At 52.1% G+C, this 14,113-nt stretch overlaps 7 protein-coding genes across 7 annotated transcripts; 6 read left to right on the plus strand and 1 right to left on the minus strand.

Moving 5' to 3' along the window:
- Nucleotides 1–513: 513 nt before the first annotated feature.
- On the plus strand, nt 514–1,904 carry APUU_50397S (uncharacterized protein; the record flags this gene model as incomplete). Its single annotated transcript, XM_041705390.1, has 4 exons — nt 514–672; nt 720–1,091; nt 1,216–1,358; nt 1,424–1,904. 4 exons carry the CDS (start codon nt 514–516, stop codon nt 1,902–1,904), a joined length of 1,155 nt encoding a protein of 384 aa, XP_041557880.1.
- A 315-nt stretch (nt 1,905–2,219) lies between these two features.
- Nucleotides 2,220–3,479, plus strand: APUU_50398S (uncharacterized protein; the record flags this gene model as incomplete). Its single annotated transcript, XM_041705391.1, has 1 exon — nt 2,220–3,479. One exon carries the CDS (start codon nt 2,220–2,222, stop codon nt 3,477–3,479), a length of 1,260 nt encoding a protein of 419 aa, XP_041557881.1.
- Nucleotides 3,480–3,727: 248 nt separating this feature from the next.
- APUU_50399S (DUF1993 domain-containing protein) lies at nt 3,728–4,234 on the plus strand (the record flags this gene model as incomplete). The annotated part of the gene is made up of 1 exon (XM_041705392.1): nt 3,728–4,234. One exon carries the CDS (start codon nt 3,728–3,730, stop codon nt 4,232–4,234), a length of 507 nt encoding a protein of 168 aa, XP_041557882.1.
- Nucleotides 4,235–4,890: 656 nt separating this feature from the next.
- Nucleotides 4,891–6,065, plus strand: APUU_50400S (NAD(P)-dependent alcohol dehydrogenase; the record flags this gene model as incomplete). The annotated part of the gene is made up of 3 exons (XM_041705393.1): nt 4,891–4,914; nt 4,964–5,086; nt 5,142–6,065. 3 exons carry the CDS (start codon nt 4,891–4,893, stop codon nt 6,063–6,065), a joined length of 1,071 nt encoding a protein of 356 aa, XP_041557883.1.
- A 64-nt stretch (nt 6,066–6,129) lies between these two features.
- APUU_50401A (alpha-hydroxy acid oxidase) lies at nt 6,130–7,370 on the minus strand (the record flags this gene model as incomplete). Its single annotated transcript, XM_041705394.1, has 3 exons — nt 6,130–6,626; nt 6,673–7,245; nt 7,295–7,370. The coding sequence occupies 3 exons, from the start codon at nt 7,368–7,370 to the stop codon at nt 6,130–6,132; spliced, it is 1,146 nt and encodes a 381-aa protein (XP_041557884.1).
- Nucleotides 7,371–9,150: 1,780 nt separating this feature from the next.
- On the plus strand, nt 9,151–11,025 carry APUU_50402S (FGGY-family carbohydrate kinase; the record flags this gene model as incomplete). The annotated part of the gene is made up of 3 exons (XM_041705395.1): nt 9,151–9,291; nt 9,350–9,910; nt 9,973–11,025. 3 exons carry the CDS (start codon nt 9,151–9,153, stop codon nt 11,023–11,025), a joined length of 1,755 nt encoding a protein of 584 aa, XP_041557885.1.
- A 318-nt stretch (nt 11,026–11,343) lies between these two features.
- On the plus strand, nt 11,344–13,546 carry APUU_50403S (uncharacterized protein; the record flags this gene model as incomplete). Its single annotated transcript, XM_041705397.1, has 3 exons — nt 11,344–11,579; nt 11,635–12,374; nt 12,420–13,546. The coding sequence occupies 3 exons, from the start codon at nt 11,344–11,346 to the stop codon at nt 13,544–13,546; spliced, it is 2,103 nt and encodes a 700-aa protein (XP_041557886.1).
- Between the last annotated feature and the right edge of the window lie 567 nt (nt 13,547–14,113).

Here is a 14,113-nt window from a genome sequence, read left to right on the forward strand (position 1 = left end):
ATAGCAAGGGTCCCTTGGCACAGCGTAGCATTCATTTCCACTGCTAAGACATTTTTAATTGCGGATCTCTGCGCCCGCCACCGGAATGTTCAGGACGGCGAGGCCGTCTAATATCGAGCAGCCAGGATGGACTAGCTGTCTTAATCGCAATCGGAGAAATTGAGAAATTGAAATTGAGAAATCGAGAAATCGAGAAATCGAGAATATTCCCGTGGGGACTTGATTGCAGTGCTCGAACACCACGTTGACGGCCAGTCGGATATCCCAGCCGGGAGAATAATGGATCGTATTCGTCTTCCAGTGATCCGCGTCCTTATCTTGGCCTGTCTTAGTCTGTAGTAGATCTAACGCTTTCGAGACGGGCCCTGCAGGGTGAATCCATCCTGGAATCCTACGCTGTCAGCCTGTGGTATAGTTGGCTGCATATACTCTTAATAAAAACAGCAAACACCCCAGATCCCTCGACACCTATGCCGCATTAGTACCAACTAGACAGGCTGCTGGCTCGCAGACATGTCTCGATATCCAGAGGACAGCAACGCGCCCGCTGTGATTGTCTTGACGCGGTTCCTGCTGGTTACTTTGATCCTAGGGTGTCTCGCTCGGCTGGCGACCAAATGGTGGAAGTTTGGCACGTTCTTTCGAGATGACTATTACGCCATGCTGGCCATGGTAAGCGTTGAACTGGTCTGCAGGTGATGTTTTAATAATCTTCCTAGGCAGCGTCGATCGCTCAAGCCGTGGCCGTCTCCATCGCCGTGAATCTGGGATACGGAAGCCCTATCACGCAGCTCAGTGAGAGCCAGGTTGCCGGAATTCTCAAAGTACCCAACAGATCCTCTTTAAGTTATATTAGAAGAGCTGCTAATGAGCAGGCTCAATATGCTTCAACCCTCTTCTACGTCCTCGGCATCGCCCTCTCCCAGCTCTCGCTCCTCTGCTTCGTCCAATACCTCGCCTCCCGCAACAACTACAGCTTCATGGCCCGGCAACTCGCAATCGCCGTCGTGGCCGTGGTAGGCGTCTTTGGCTCGGCCTTTCAGTGCCATCCGCGGCAGTGGGACTATATCCATGATCGATGCTACAACCGCGTAAGAGACCCTACTACTACTACTACTACTACTACTACTACTACTACTACTACTACTACTACTACTACTACTACTACTACTACTACTACCACACCAAAGGAGTTTCAAGACTAACAACAGGTAGGAGGCGTGGTTCATCTACCTGGCTGCATCGATGATCCTGGCTGAGATTGCCATCATTGCACATGCTGTCGTCGTGCTGATCAACGTGCAGACATCGTGTAAGCGGCGACTCAACCTGACCTCCGTCTTTCTATTCCGGATTGTGTATGTCTCCCATAAGAAGTACTCCAACAAGAGAACTAGCTGATTAATTGATATTAAATGACTAGGGTCCCCGGCACATTACTCGCCCAAATCACATTAATCCACAAGACAATCCACAGCCCCGACCCAACCTCACACACATGGCCCGTCGCCGTATGCACGCAACTAGCCCTATGCCTCAGCAACGTCACCGCCAGCGCCCCGCAGTTCGTGCCAATCCTGCGAAGCCTACAGTCGACTGGGATGCGACTCGATGGGATAACTCGGTATACGCATACGAGCAGTAGCAATGCGCAGGATTCTCGCTCTAGATACTTTTTCTCGGCCTCTGCCTCTGCTAGGCGCACGCGTGCGGAGTCTGGGCTGGAGCTTGAGGATTTCCCGTTGGCGAGTACGAGGACGACTGTTACGGGTGGATATGAGGGTTATACTCTGGATGATCGTGTTCGTGAAGAGGATAAGGATGATGGGAGTCAGTCGAGTCAGGCGGGGATTATTCGGGCGACGAGGACGTTTGGTATCACGGAGGAGCATGTAGGGAGATAACATAGCTGTGGTGGTTTAATGGATAGATAATACTTTATATACAGCTCTTTAATTGTGTACTCATCGACTAATTATAAACAGAGTATTCTCCAGCCAGTGGAAATATTATGACGTTCAACTCGTTGGTGGAAGCTGGACTTGTGAATATAAGCCACGAACAGCCAACAAAGTGGATTCAAAATTACTGGCCAATCGCTGCTGAGATGTGTGTATTCACTGCTGTTTATATTCCCGCTGCATAACACATCTGGTGTTGACATCTTCTCACCATTCAACCACACAGTGACTGATCTCTGAACCACTGCTAAGATTGCCATGATGAACACGATAGTGGGAATCTCTCCCTACATTGGTCTTGCAATCCCAGCAATTGCAATTGCACTTTTCTACTACAGATACACCCTCAACTATCCCAAACCCAACACCATCACCAACTTCAGAACAGGCCCGAAATGCCTCAAAGTCATTGAAGGCTCGTATCATCCAGACGGAAGAAAGAACAACCTCTCTGAGCACGAAGCAAGGGCCCTCGAAAACGAGACAATCAAGAGGGTATTCGGTATTCGCAACGCTTTCACCACTACCGACAAGGACGAAGCAAAGCGGTTTGTCCAGGGGGTGGCCAGGCTCATGAAACTCACCGATACGGGCTGGGATAGACTGCGCTGTGTTCTGTATCGCACGGGCTGGGACACGGTGAATATGCTACTCGCGACGGGCGACGGGCGAGTCAACCTGGCGTCTGTAACACAGGTCCTGGCGCTCCAATCGTCTCTATGCGTGTTTTTCCATATGACGGGCGAAGTCGACGATGAACGTCTCCTTGATTTGGCCGCGATCATACACAAGACTTGGGTGGACATGAAAATAGAGGAACCGAATGGCAAAGAACCAGTGAAAGACTTCAAGGACAACCACGACTTCCAGACCGCACTATCCGCCGTCTTCCCAGGCCGCGACATCCTGGATCCACGATCCAACCCGCTGAATCTGATCTTACCCAGTTTCGAGACTGTTTGGCGCGTTGCGTTGAGACTATTCATGGAGCTGCATCGCCGGGATAACCAGGAAGAAACTTCCACCCTCATTTCATTTGCACAAAAACCCACAGACGCCCAGTTTAAGACTGAATCTTACGAGAACAAGATCTCTGCAAAGTTTCTAGTCAAAGAAGCCCTCCGGCTGTATCCACCTTCGAGGCGAATTCGACGCGCGTACCGTTTCAGTAACACCAACAGCCCAATAACCTGCTTCGCCGACGTGGAAGCCTGCCAAACCGATACAAAAACATGGGGAGAAGACGCCATGCAGTTCAAGCCCGAGAGATGGAAGAAAGCAGGCGTCGTGCAGGATCTGTCGTTTCTCGCGTTTGGGGGGCGGCCGTTCCTGTGTCCGGCGAGTCAGGACTTTGGACTGAGGGTTATTGGTCTGATTACTGGGGTTCTGTTGGATGTTTTTCGTGATGGATGGGTTTTGGAATTGGATGATGTGGAGGAGAGGAGAGGGTTGAAGGCTGGAGAGAGGTTGAGCAATGAGCGTGATGCTTATGGTGGTGTTTTTCTTGCAATATCCTGATGACCGACTGAATAGAAGTGAGACTACAGCCTCGTTTCTATCCTAGCTTAATTGATAGAGCATACTCAGTACAGAGCAAAGCATGATCTATACAGAGTGTGGAGCATCGGGGCAGACCGGCGACTTCTTAGTAGCTCGTAGTTAGTGCTTACCTGCTCCACAGTAGAGGGGCATTTATTGAGATCAATGATTCCCATTCTGCTCTTGAGATGAATTGATTCTTCCTTGAACAACTTCAGTGCACCAAGATGGCCACCTACGACAGCACGATCGGCATAAACCAAGGCATCCTCGCCACCCTCACCCACATCCTCACCAAAGCCGAACAAGAACACCCCGATCCATCCTCCCTCCTCGACGCCCGCCTGCACCCAGACATGTACCCCCTCACCGACCAAGTGCGCTGCCTGACCCAATTCTCCGAATACCTCGCCGCCCGCCTCACAGACCGCGAACCGACCCAGCTAGGCGCCAAACCAAACACATTCGCCGAATGCCACGCGCGCATCGAGACAGTTCTCACGACCCTCCGTGCAGCAGACAAAGATCTCGTCAATGCGCAGGGCGAGGCCGTTAAGCCGACGAATCGCGGCCCGCTGGGGGATGTGGATATGAGCGGTGCTGTGTATGCGCATGCGATTGTGCTGCCGAATATCTACTTCCATTTGGCGACGGCGTATGGGATTCTTAGGGCGAATGGGGTGGGGCTTGGGAAGATGGATTATTATCAGGGGTTTGTGCCGTTGCAGGGGTGATTATATTAACCAGATGTTAGTTATGCCTGCTATCGGGTCTACACGAGGTACGCAGCTTGTTAGTTAAGCCTGGAAATGTTTATCAATTGCTCGTATCTGAACCAGCAAGTAGATGAGTCATATGTATAACTAGTTAACTAGTTAGTTATGACGGCAAAAACGGCGAAAACCCCGGGGGGTTAATATGGGGACAAGTGGGTAGCTTCGACTCCCGTGGAGAATATTACACCTGCCTGTGAGAGGGATTTAGTAGGGCAATGTCGTGAAGATGTACATACCTTCTACAAATATCCAAATATCCAACACCAAGTATATCACAACATGGCAAACCCTTCTAGAGCCGACATCGAACTAGACCACTACAAACAGATACTCTCATCCTTATCCTTAGACCGAGGCCCAGACCCAGCTAATATAGAACCATGGCTATTCGAGACCTGGATTCCCGGCGGCTAAGCAGACCGGGTCCGTCAATTTCGGTAAATTCAACGCCGAATGTTCCAGTATCGGACTTCGAGAAGATGTGGACCGGACGATCTATAAAATGTTGTGGGGAGACGGTGAGAACGGCGAAGACTCCGAACCATGAACAGCATCTTGCAAGATTATAAGTACGGGAACAGAACATTAAGGATAATTTAAAGCCAGATATCAAAATGCATCTCCCCGATCCTGCAGCAGTAAGTGGTATCACTGGTATGACTATTATACGCTCAACTAACAAGAAAGAACCGCTCCTTCGTCCTCGAAAGCATCCAGACCTTCAAGTTCGAAGACCGCCCAGTCCCAACACTGCAAGATCCCCACGATGTCCTCGTCAGGGTCAAATACACCGGAATCTGCGGCAGCGATGTACGCCTACCCCTACCCAAGTCCTCCATAGCCTATCTAACATACCTACTGCCAGGTCCACTACTGGACAAGCGGCCAAATCGGCCCCTTCAAAGTAACAAACCCGCTTATCCTCGGCCACGAATCCTCAGGGATAGTCGCCCAGGTCGGATCGGCCGTGACAACCCTCCAACCCGGCGACAACGTCACCCTCGAACCCGGCGAGCCCTGCCGACGCTGCGACGCCTGCAAAGCCGGGAAATACAATCTGTGCGCGGAGATGGCCTTTGCCGCGACGCCGCCGTTTGACGGGACCCTTGCCAAGTATTACAGACTCTCGGAGGACTTGTGCTATAAGCTCCCTGGGAATTTGACGCTGGAGCAGGGGGCGCTTGTGGAGCCGCTGGGGGTTGCGACGCATCTTGTGCGGCAGGCGGGTGTAGCGCCCGGCCAGGTGGTTGTGGTGTTTGGGGCTGGGCCTGTGGGGTTGCTTTGCTGTGCTGTTGCGAAGGCGTTTGGGGCGAAGAAGGTCGTTGCTGTTGATATCCAGCAGAATAGGGTTGATTTTGCGACGGGGTATGCTGCCACGTCGGGGTTTATACCGGATGGAAGTGTATCTGCTGCTGAGAATGCGTCTCGGCTGCGTGTGGAGAGTGACCTTGGGGATGGTGCTGATGTGGTGATTGATGCCTCTGGGGCTGAGGCGTCTATCAACACTGGTATCCATGTTCTCCGGCCTGGGGGCACGTATGTGCAGGGTGGTATGGGCCGGGATGAAGTGCGGTTTCCGATTACGGCAGTCTGCACCAAGGAGATTAATGTGAAGGGGAGTTTTCGGTATTCTGGGGGCGACTATCGGCTTGCGATTGAGCTGCTGGCTGCAGGAAAGGTCACGGTTGATGAGCTTATAACGAGCGTCTTTGAGTTTGAGGATGCTGAGCTGGCGTTCAAGCAGGTTAGGGCTGGGGGTGGCATCAAGACTTTGATCAGGGGTGAATGATTAAAATTGGTGGAGTTCTATAGCTATCTGCTTAACCACTTGATTGTGACGTTCTATGTATTCTCTACAGTCGTGCGTAGAAACCCCCTCTGTCCAGCTTCGCCAGGCTGGATGGCTTGATATCAGCCAGTGTCCTGCATCCAGCCAGAGCCATTGTATGTATAAACTCAGACTGCAGAATCTCCAGCCCCCTGGCGACTCCCTGCTCTCCTGCAACCGCCAACCCCCAGAGAGGAATCCTGCCGATCATGACGCCGTCCGCTCCTAGGGCTACGGCCTTGAAGATGTCGCTCCCCTTGCGAATACCCCCGTCAACCCAGACCTGCATGTTCTTGTTGCTCTTCCGCGCAGCCTCAACGCACTCCGGCAGCGAGTCCAGCGTTGGAAGTGCAGACTCCAGCTGTCTGCCGCCGTGATTTGAAACGATGATACCGGTGACGTTGGCGGGTGAAGACGCAGCAATCTCGACGTCCTCCGCTGTACTGACCCCCTTCAACCAGATCTCCATTGTGGTAAGAGACCGCAGCCATACCAGAGACTCTTCCCACGTAAGCGCATCATCTGCATCATCAGCTTAACCCGTTTTGTATATATAGAGACCACATACCAGCCTCATTCGGCTCCTCAACCACCTGCCCATCCTTAAGAACATGCTGCACCATCGGCCCAACCTTGGTCTCCCCAAAATTCGGCAGCGACAGGTGCGCCGGCAGCCCAAACCCATTCCGACTCATATTATACCGATTCCCCAGCCTCGGCGTGTCCACCGTCAGCATCACAGCTTTATACCCAGCCTTCTCCGCCCGCTTCACCAGATTCTCCGTCGCCTGCCTGTTCTTGAAGATATACAGCTGCAGCATGTACGTATTCCCAGGAACAGCCTCATCGCCCGCACTCTTAACATCCTCTAGCGAAGTTGTCGCGTACGTAGAAACACCCATCGGGATCCCGGCCTTTGCCGCCGCGCGGGCGGTTGCTTTCTCGCCATCTGGATGCGCGAGACACTGCATTCCTGACGGCGCAACGACGAGTGGGAATGGCGTTGATGAGCCCAGGAGGCGCCTTTGGCTTTGGATCTTGGATACATTGCGGAGAATGCGCGGGCGGATCTTGTACCGGTCGAAGGCGGAGATGTTGCCTTGGAGTGCGAGATTGTGTTCGGATCCTTCGTTGAAGTATTCTGTGCCTGTCAGTGTTTGTTTAATTGATTAGATATAGGTAGTATTCACCGCGAACGGTCTTGGTCAAGACGGGGTTTGCGGCCTCTTCGAGGTCTTTGATGCAGAGGATGTTGGATAGAGTCATGGCTGTGCTGATGGATTTAATTAGTCTGCGAACAGCCGAACACTCAGTCAGATCAAACTACAGCTTCATAACATTTAAAGCTTGATAACCATCTCAGACCACTGAATCCCCCAAGCATCCGGTGTATAAAAGTCCGTCATCGGAGGGTTCGGCGAGAACTCCAGCGACGGAAAATTACATTCCACCAATCAGAGCCGCCACACTATATACTGCGGACCTGCCACGGCCAATTAGCCCTGTAACTAGTACAGAGCATTGACGGCTCGATAGCCGATCCGACAGACTAAGTTTACGCCCGTCTCGACCGAGTCCAGCCCGGCTTGTCGTTGCTGTATAGTGTATCCTCCGTGCCGCGATGCAGATGTTCTCCGGCATCGGCTTGCCAGGAAATCAATTCCCGACACGCAGGATCAGGGTGGATTTGCCGTCTGTGAGAGCCGGCTGCAATTTCTCGGTGAACGGCAATTGATGCGACAAGGTAATGGAGCTGTTGGGGTTGTATTAGTGGCTCCCTCCTATATGCGACTGGGCCTACTTCAGTCTTGACTAGGTGTATAAAGGAGTCGCCTCTGTGTAGCAGCCAACTGCAAGGAGACTCTTGTATTAGCGATGTGTGAGACCAGATTAGCTACGTCGTTGCCAGTGTCAGGCTAAGCTTAGACCCAACAGGAATGAGTGACAGGTAATGGCTCAGAACTAGGTTATAGGCTAGAACACCATACTCCGCGAACAGCTTTACATGGGACAAAGTCTGGGGGATCGGCTGTTTTAGGCTGCCGACCCACGGGTTCGAGTAATCTATTCTTCATAAATAATACTCAAATAATCGAATGGACTGTTCAAGTATATTCAGTTCTACCATTGCATCATAATTCGCACCTTAGCTACTTTAATAGCCCCTACGCTTCTCAACCGCACGTTGTGGTCCTGGAAGATCTTCTCGTACAGGAGATGGTCTACACCTGCAGGAGGCAACTGGGTGAATCTGAGATTAGGGGCTTGTTCTGGCGTGGTGACTGCGGATAGGGTTGTGAGTATTGCGGCTGTTGTAGAGCTCTAGATTGGTTTAGACTTGCTTCGTTTGTGTTAGCTCTGGAGATACCTGAATCAAGCTCTTCAGCGGCGTCAAAACTGGTAGTCCCGTAGGATTGTGGTACCCAGATGACCTTCCATTGTGGGTGTTTCAAATGCGAGTCAGTCTTTTGGCTCTGGAAAGGGCAACACTGCCAGGAGGGTTTGTCGGGTTATGGTTTAGTCTGTTGACACGATCTCGAGAGAAACGACAGCTGTTTAACCAGCATGACTGACTCTGCCATTATCGCAATCTTACAGACGGTCTGATGATGCGCATCGAGAGTTGAACTGCGGGGAGTTGGAGAACGAAGCAGCAATTCTCAAATACGAGGCAGAAGGCAGAAAGCAAACATGCAAACATGCAAACTCGGAGCACGGCGATTCGGTCTCGCACCCAATAAGATCCCCGGAAACTTCGCCGAATCACAGCACTCAGTCCCGAGCGATCATCATTTGACCTGCAGATCGGGCAAAACGGCGAATTCCCCGAGAGGTCTGGACTGTTTGTGTTACTTCACATAAGGTTGTGTACTGGACGGACGTCTCTTTCACAAATGCAAAGTTATTCTCGCATTGTTTCGTTCTTGTAACACTGAGTACCTGGTCGTCTGCCATAAATATGCCTCCACAGCGGGGAGTCCTAAGTAGACCTCCTTCCTGACAATCTCACCTCTCTTACTCTTCTCACAACCTAACTTCTACCACGATGCAAGTTAAGAAAGGTTACTACATCGGCATCGATGTCGGCACCGGGAGTGCGCGTGCCTGTATCATCGACCACAATGGCGACATTGTCGGTCTAGCATCCAAGGAGATTGGCCTCTGGCAGCCAGAACAGGAATACTACGTATGCCCACTGACAATCACCCTCACCAAGGGAGCAAAACTAACACCTTCATGAATAGGAACAATCAACCTCCAACATCTGGCAATGCATCTGCACCGCAGTCCGCCAGGCCCTCGCCGAGCAAAACATCCCCCCAGCAGAAATCCACGGCATCGGCTTCGACGCAACCTGCTCGCTCTCCGTCTTCTCATCCAAAACCGACTGCCCGGTCTCCGTCACCGGTCCAGACTTCAATACCGATCGCAACATCATCTTGTGGCTGGATCACCGCGCTACAAATGAAACGGACCTGATCAATGCCACTAAGCACAAGGTGCTGCGCTATGTCGGTGATACGATGTCTCTGGAGATGGAGATTCCGAAGATCCTGTGGCTGAAGAATCATATGCCGCCCGAGGTATTTTCGGAGTGCAAGTTCTATGATCTTGTTGATGCGCTGACCCATATTGCGACGGGCGGCGAGGCGCGCAGTTTCTCCAGTATGGTGTGTAAGCAGGCCTATCTGCCGAAGGGGGTTGAAGGAAGTACGACAGGATGGCAGAAGGATTTTCTGGAGGAAATAGGACTAGGTGAACTGGCAAACGGGGGCTTCAGTCAGATTGGTGGTGTCAACGGTGAAGTGAGTAGTCAAATAACCCTTTCGCTAACCATATGCTAAACTCGTGTTCTAACATATGACAGACCGGTCAGCATCTAAGCGCGGGCGAATGTGCCGGTACCCTCTGCGAAAAAGCAGCCAGCGAGCTCGGCCTCCGCCCTGGAATCGCGATCGGAAGTGGTGTCATTGATGCATACGCAGGCTGGATTGGAACCGTTGGCGCCAAAGTAGAGATGGAACTGAACGGTCACAAGGGAACCACATACAAGGCAGGCGACGGTCGTATTGAAGCATTCAAACGCCTCGCCGTCGTGGCCGGGACATCAACCTGCCACATCGCAATGTCACCCAACCCGGTGTTCGTCCCCGGTGTATGGGGACCATACCGAGATACCATCTTCGCCGACTGCTGGATGGCTGAAGGAGGCCAGTCTGCCACCGGCCAACTTCTACGACATGTCCTTGAAACACACCCAGCATCAAAAGCAGCTTTCGCCCTCGCTGAAAGCCAGGGAACAAACATCTTCAGCCTCCTCAACACCCACCTCGAAACCCTAACCGCCAAGCGCAAGCTCCCCTGCATCGGCAAACTAGCGCGATATTTCTTTTTCTACGGCGACCTCTTCGGAAACCGGTCACCTCTCGCAGACCCGAAAATGACCGGCTCCCTCGTCGGTCTCACCAGCGACACCTCGATCGAAAACCTCGCGATCCACTACTACGGCACGCTCGAATTCATCGCCCTGCAAACAAAGCAAATAGTCGACACAATGAACAGCTCCGGCCACTCTATCAGCTCCATATTCATGTCCGGATCGCAGTGCCAGAACGACATATTGGTCAAATTGATTGCGTCCGCGTGTAACATGCCCGTCGTCGTTCCGCGCGGACGTTACGTCGAGGCGGCTGTGTGCCACGGGGCTGCAATGCTGGGTGTGAAAGCTGGAAACGTAGATTCTGAGGGACAGACTCTTGATTTGTGGGACGTTATTGACCATATGAGCAAGCATGGGAGCATCTTCTATCCGGCTGAGGGAGGATATGAGAAAACGCTTCTTGCTGCCAAGTATCAGGTCTTTCTGGACCAGTGTCAGCGACAGCGTGAGTATCGTGCGATGGTAGACAAGGTTTTTTAGCTTGTAAAGTTTACCTTTAGTTTCTATTCTAATATGATGGTTCTGAGGTTTCTGAATTTAATGTTGTAAACGGATATACATCTGGGCATCGACTAAACGCCTACAACGATTGAAAGCTAAGGGCGCAATATAAGAAAAATAACCTTTAAATGCTACTATTATATAAATATATGTAAATACTTTATGAATACTTTAATGAATACTCTTCTCCCTCGGTCTACCGGAGAATCACGTGCGCACCCCAGTTTTCTCCCCAGACTCCATCGCGAACCAACATCACATCTACATCTACGACCCAATTGCATTTAAATCAATGACATGGATCCAGACCTAGAAAGCCCATCTCCCAGATCAGAGAACCACCAAGAGGACAGCCAGCCGCCTCCGAATAAAAGGCCGAAAACCGGCACAGTGCGCCGAAAGCCCGCCTGCCAAACATGTCGACGGCGAAAGATCCGCTGCGACAATGGCCACCCGGCATGCGGGTTCTGCCATTCTAATGACATCGACTGCGTGTATGTTTCGCGCGGAGATGATAGTACTATTGGTCGACAGTGTGTGCCTCCGATTTGACTCCTACAGTGACTTGATGTACTAAATTCTAAATAGGGAGTTCGGCAAAGTATTAGACCGACTGGATACATTATCCAAGACAGTCGAGAACATCCAGCAGCTTCTGAGCTCGCGGACAGAAACTCCGCAGCCAAACTGGAGCCGGAGTCAGATACAACTCCCAGAGCGCCACGAGCGAGAGCGCGAGCGCGTTCCCACCAGAGCAGAGGAGTGGCAACAGGACTACCTCCAGATCCCAGCATGCCGATGCAGCGCCGATGCAGTCCTCACATGGCCTATATTCAGCGGACAGTTCCGCGAAAACTCACTCATCACAACGCTGTTCCAGTACTCCCACGGGGTGGTCGAGTATAGGTCGAGGTCGACGGAGTCAGGGACACTGCCTGATGGGCTGCGCTTCACCCCAGATGAACAGATACCAGCGCTGGTGGACCAGTTTATTCAGAATGTGCACACGAAAAATCCGATATTGGATCTGGAAGCTCTGATTCGGTCTGGGCGGCATGCTGCGGAGTTTGGGTTGCAGTGGGATGCGCAGTCTTGTCTTGTTCTTATAGCCTGTGCGCTGGGGTGTATATCGCAGCCGTTTACTGCTTCTACGCAAGGGCCACAAGCGACGGGATCGCTTCATGAGGGATCTGGGTGGCGTGGTGGTTTGACGTCGAGCTCTGAGAGTCACCTGCGTGAGGGAGAGGCATTCTTCATGATGGCGCGGAAGAGGATCGGCTTGCTGCAGTATTCTGTTATTGGTGCGGAATGTCATTTTTTTGCGGGAGGTATGTTAATCATCGATTCAAGATATGTTGAAGCTAACTTGGCAGTGTATCTGATGTATACGTTTCGCCCGCTCTCAGCCTGGAACCACTTCTACCAAGCCTCGACGTTCTACCGACTGCGCCTGAGGTTGATTGAAGGCCTTGATAGGTCAGTGTACGAGGCTGAACAGCAACCATCCGTTGCTCAACGTTTTGAGCAAAGCTTGTACTGGTCGTGCTTCAAGTCCGAAGTGGAAATTCGCGTCGAACTGCCTCTGCCGCAGTCTGCGATTGCGGAATACGAATACCCAGCTCTCTTTCCTACGCCTCCTACGCTGTCCGATGAATATCCAAAACACCGCGACCAAATGTCTGACTGGAACCGCTCTGAAACCCCATCTGTTCTCGACCCAGTCGGCCTTCCTGGCCTAGGCGTATCAAACCACATCACAAAGCTCTTCAACGAAGAACAAAGTTGGTACTACTACCTGACCGAAGTTGCCCTACGCCGCATCGGCAACAGAGTGTTAAACGCATTCTACCGCGGCGACTCCTCCACATGGTCAAACATCAGACCACTAATCCCAATGGCACTCGAGTTCGAATCCCAAATCAACGCATGGTTCGCGAACCTGCCGCCCGCAATGAAATACTACGAAAGCAACTCCAGCCCAGGCGGTGCTCACCAACAAGGATACAACACCACCGACACCCGCGAGTCCATCTCCCTCGAACTAAGCTGGGCGCTGAGCAACCGCTTCCTAGAAATCCGGCTCTGGCTGTACCAGCCGTTCCTGTATTTCGCGGTTCACCACCCTATCGGCCCAACCGCTGCTGCTGCGGCATCTGCAACAAGAGTTATTCTGCCCCCTCCTATCAACAACGAGGAGTCGGCCATCATCCAAGACCTCGTCCAGTCCGGTCTCGATTGTAGCCTGAAGATCCTTCAAGCGCGGTGTCTTCGCCATCGACACCACGGGATCTGGTTTGACCTTCGGGCTTTGGTGACGGCGTCGTTAATATTCATTGCTTTAACACGGAGCGGGAATATCAAACTCCCTAATATCCATCCCGGCGGATTAAAGGCGCATCTAAGTCCCACGCTCGAAACCCTAACGTACTGGGAAGACGAGGCGCCTGATATCAAGAAGGCACGGGGTGTTTTGGATAATCTGCTTCGGGATCTGGACTGACTGGACTACAACAAGAATCCGTCAATGTTTCCCAATTAACGAGTCAGCACCTGAACGACGACGTGAATTTTGCGACCACACCATAACACCGGCGATCACGCAAACTTGTACATGAGCCAAGAACCATGAATGCTACATTATGCTAGTAGTATCGGGGCCAGACCCGGCTTCCAGGTTCGCCTTCCAGGTTCTTCGGTAGTATCGGCACTGGCTGGGCGGTCGATCTGCCGTCGTCGTTCGTCACTGCCGAGGCATTATTCACGTTCTTTGACTTTTTGACTTTTGTCCTCCTGGTCGCGAGTCGCAAGTCGCAAGTCGCAAGTCGCAAACCGCCAAGACAGCGTTCCCACTCCCGCCACATAAGTCCCGCCGATCACCAGGTGGGTCTACTCTGTAATTCCGAACTACGTACACAATATCGGAATACAATAGGGAGAACAATGAAACAAGGCTCCGCCTTGGCGTAAGCCTAGGACGGACTACTCTCGCGCCGTCTACCTTCCTGCAGTCGGGGATGGCATCAGACCCTTGGGCGGATGGTTCATCGGGGCACAGTGGGCACACGGA

The sequence above is a fragment of the Aspergillus puulaauensis genome, chromosome 5, assembly GCF_016861865.1.
Source record: "Aspergillus puulaauensis MK2 DNA, chromosome 5, nearly complete sequence".
NCBI lineage: Eukaryota > Fungi > Ascomycota > Eurotiomycetes > Eurotiales > Aspergillaceae > Aspergillus > Aspergillus puulaauensis.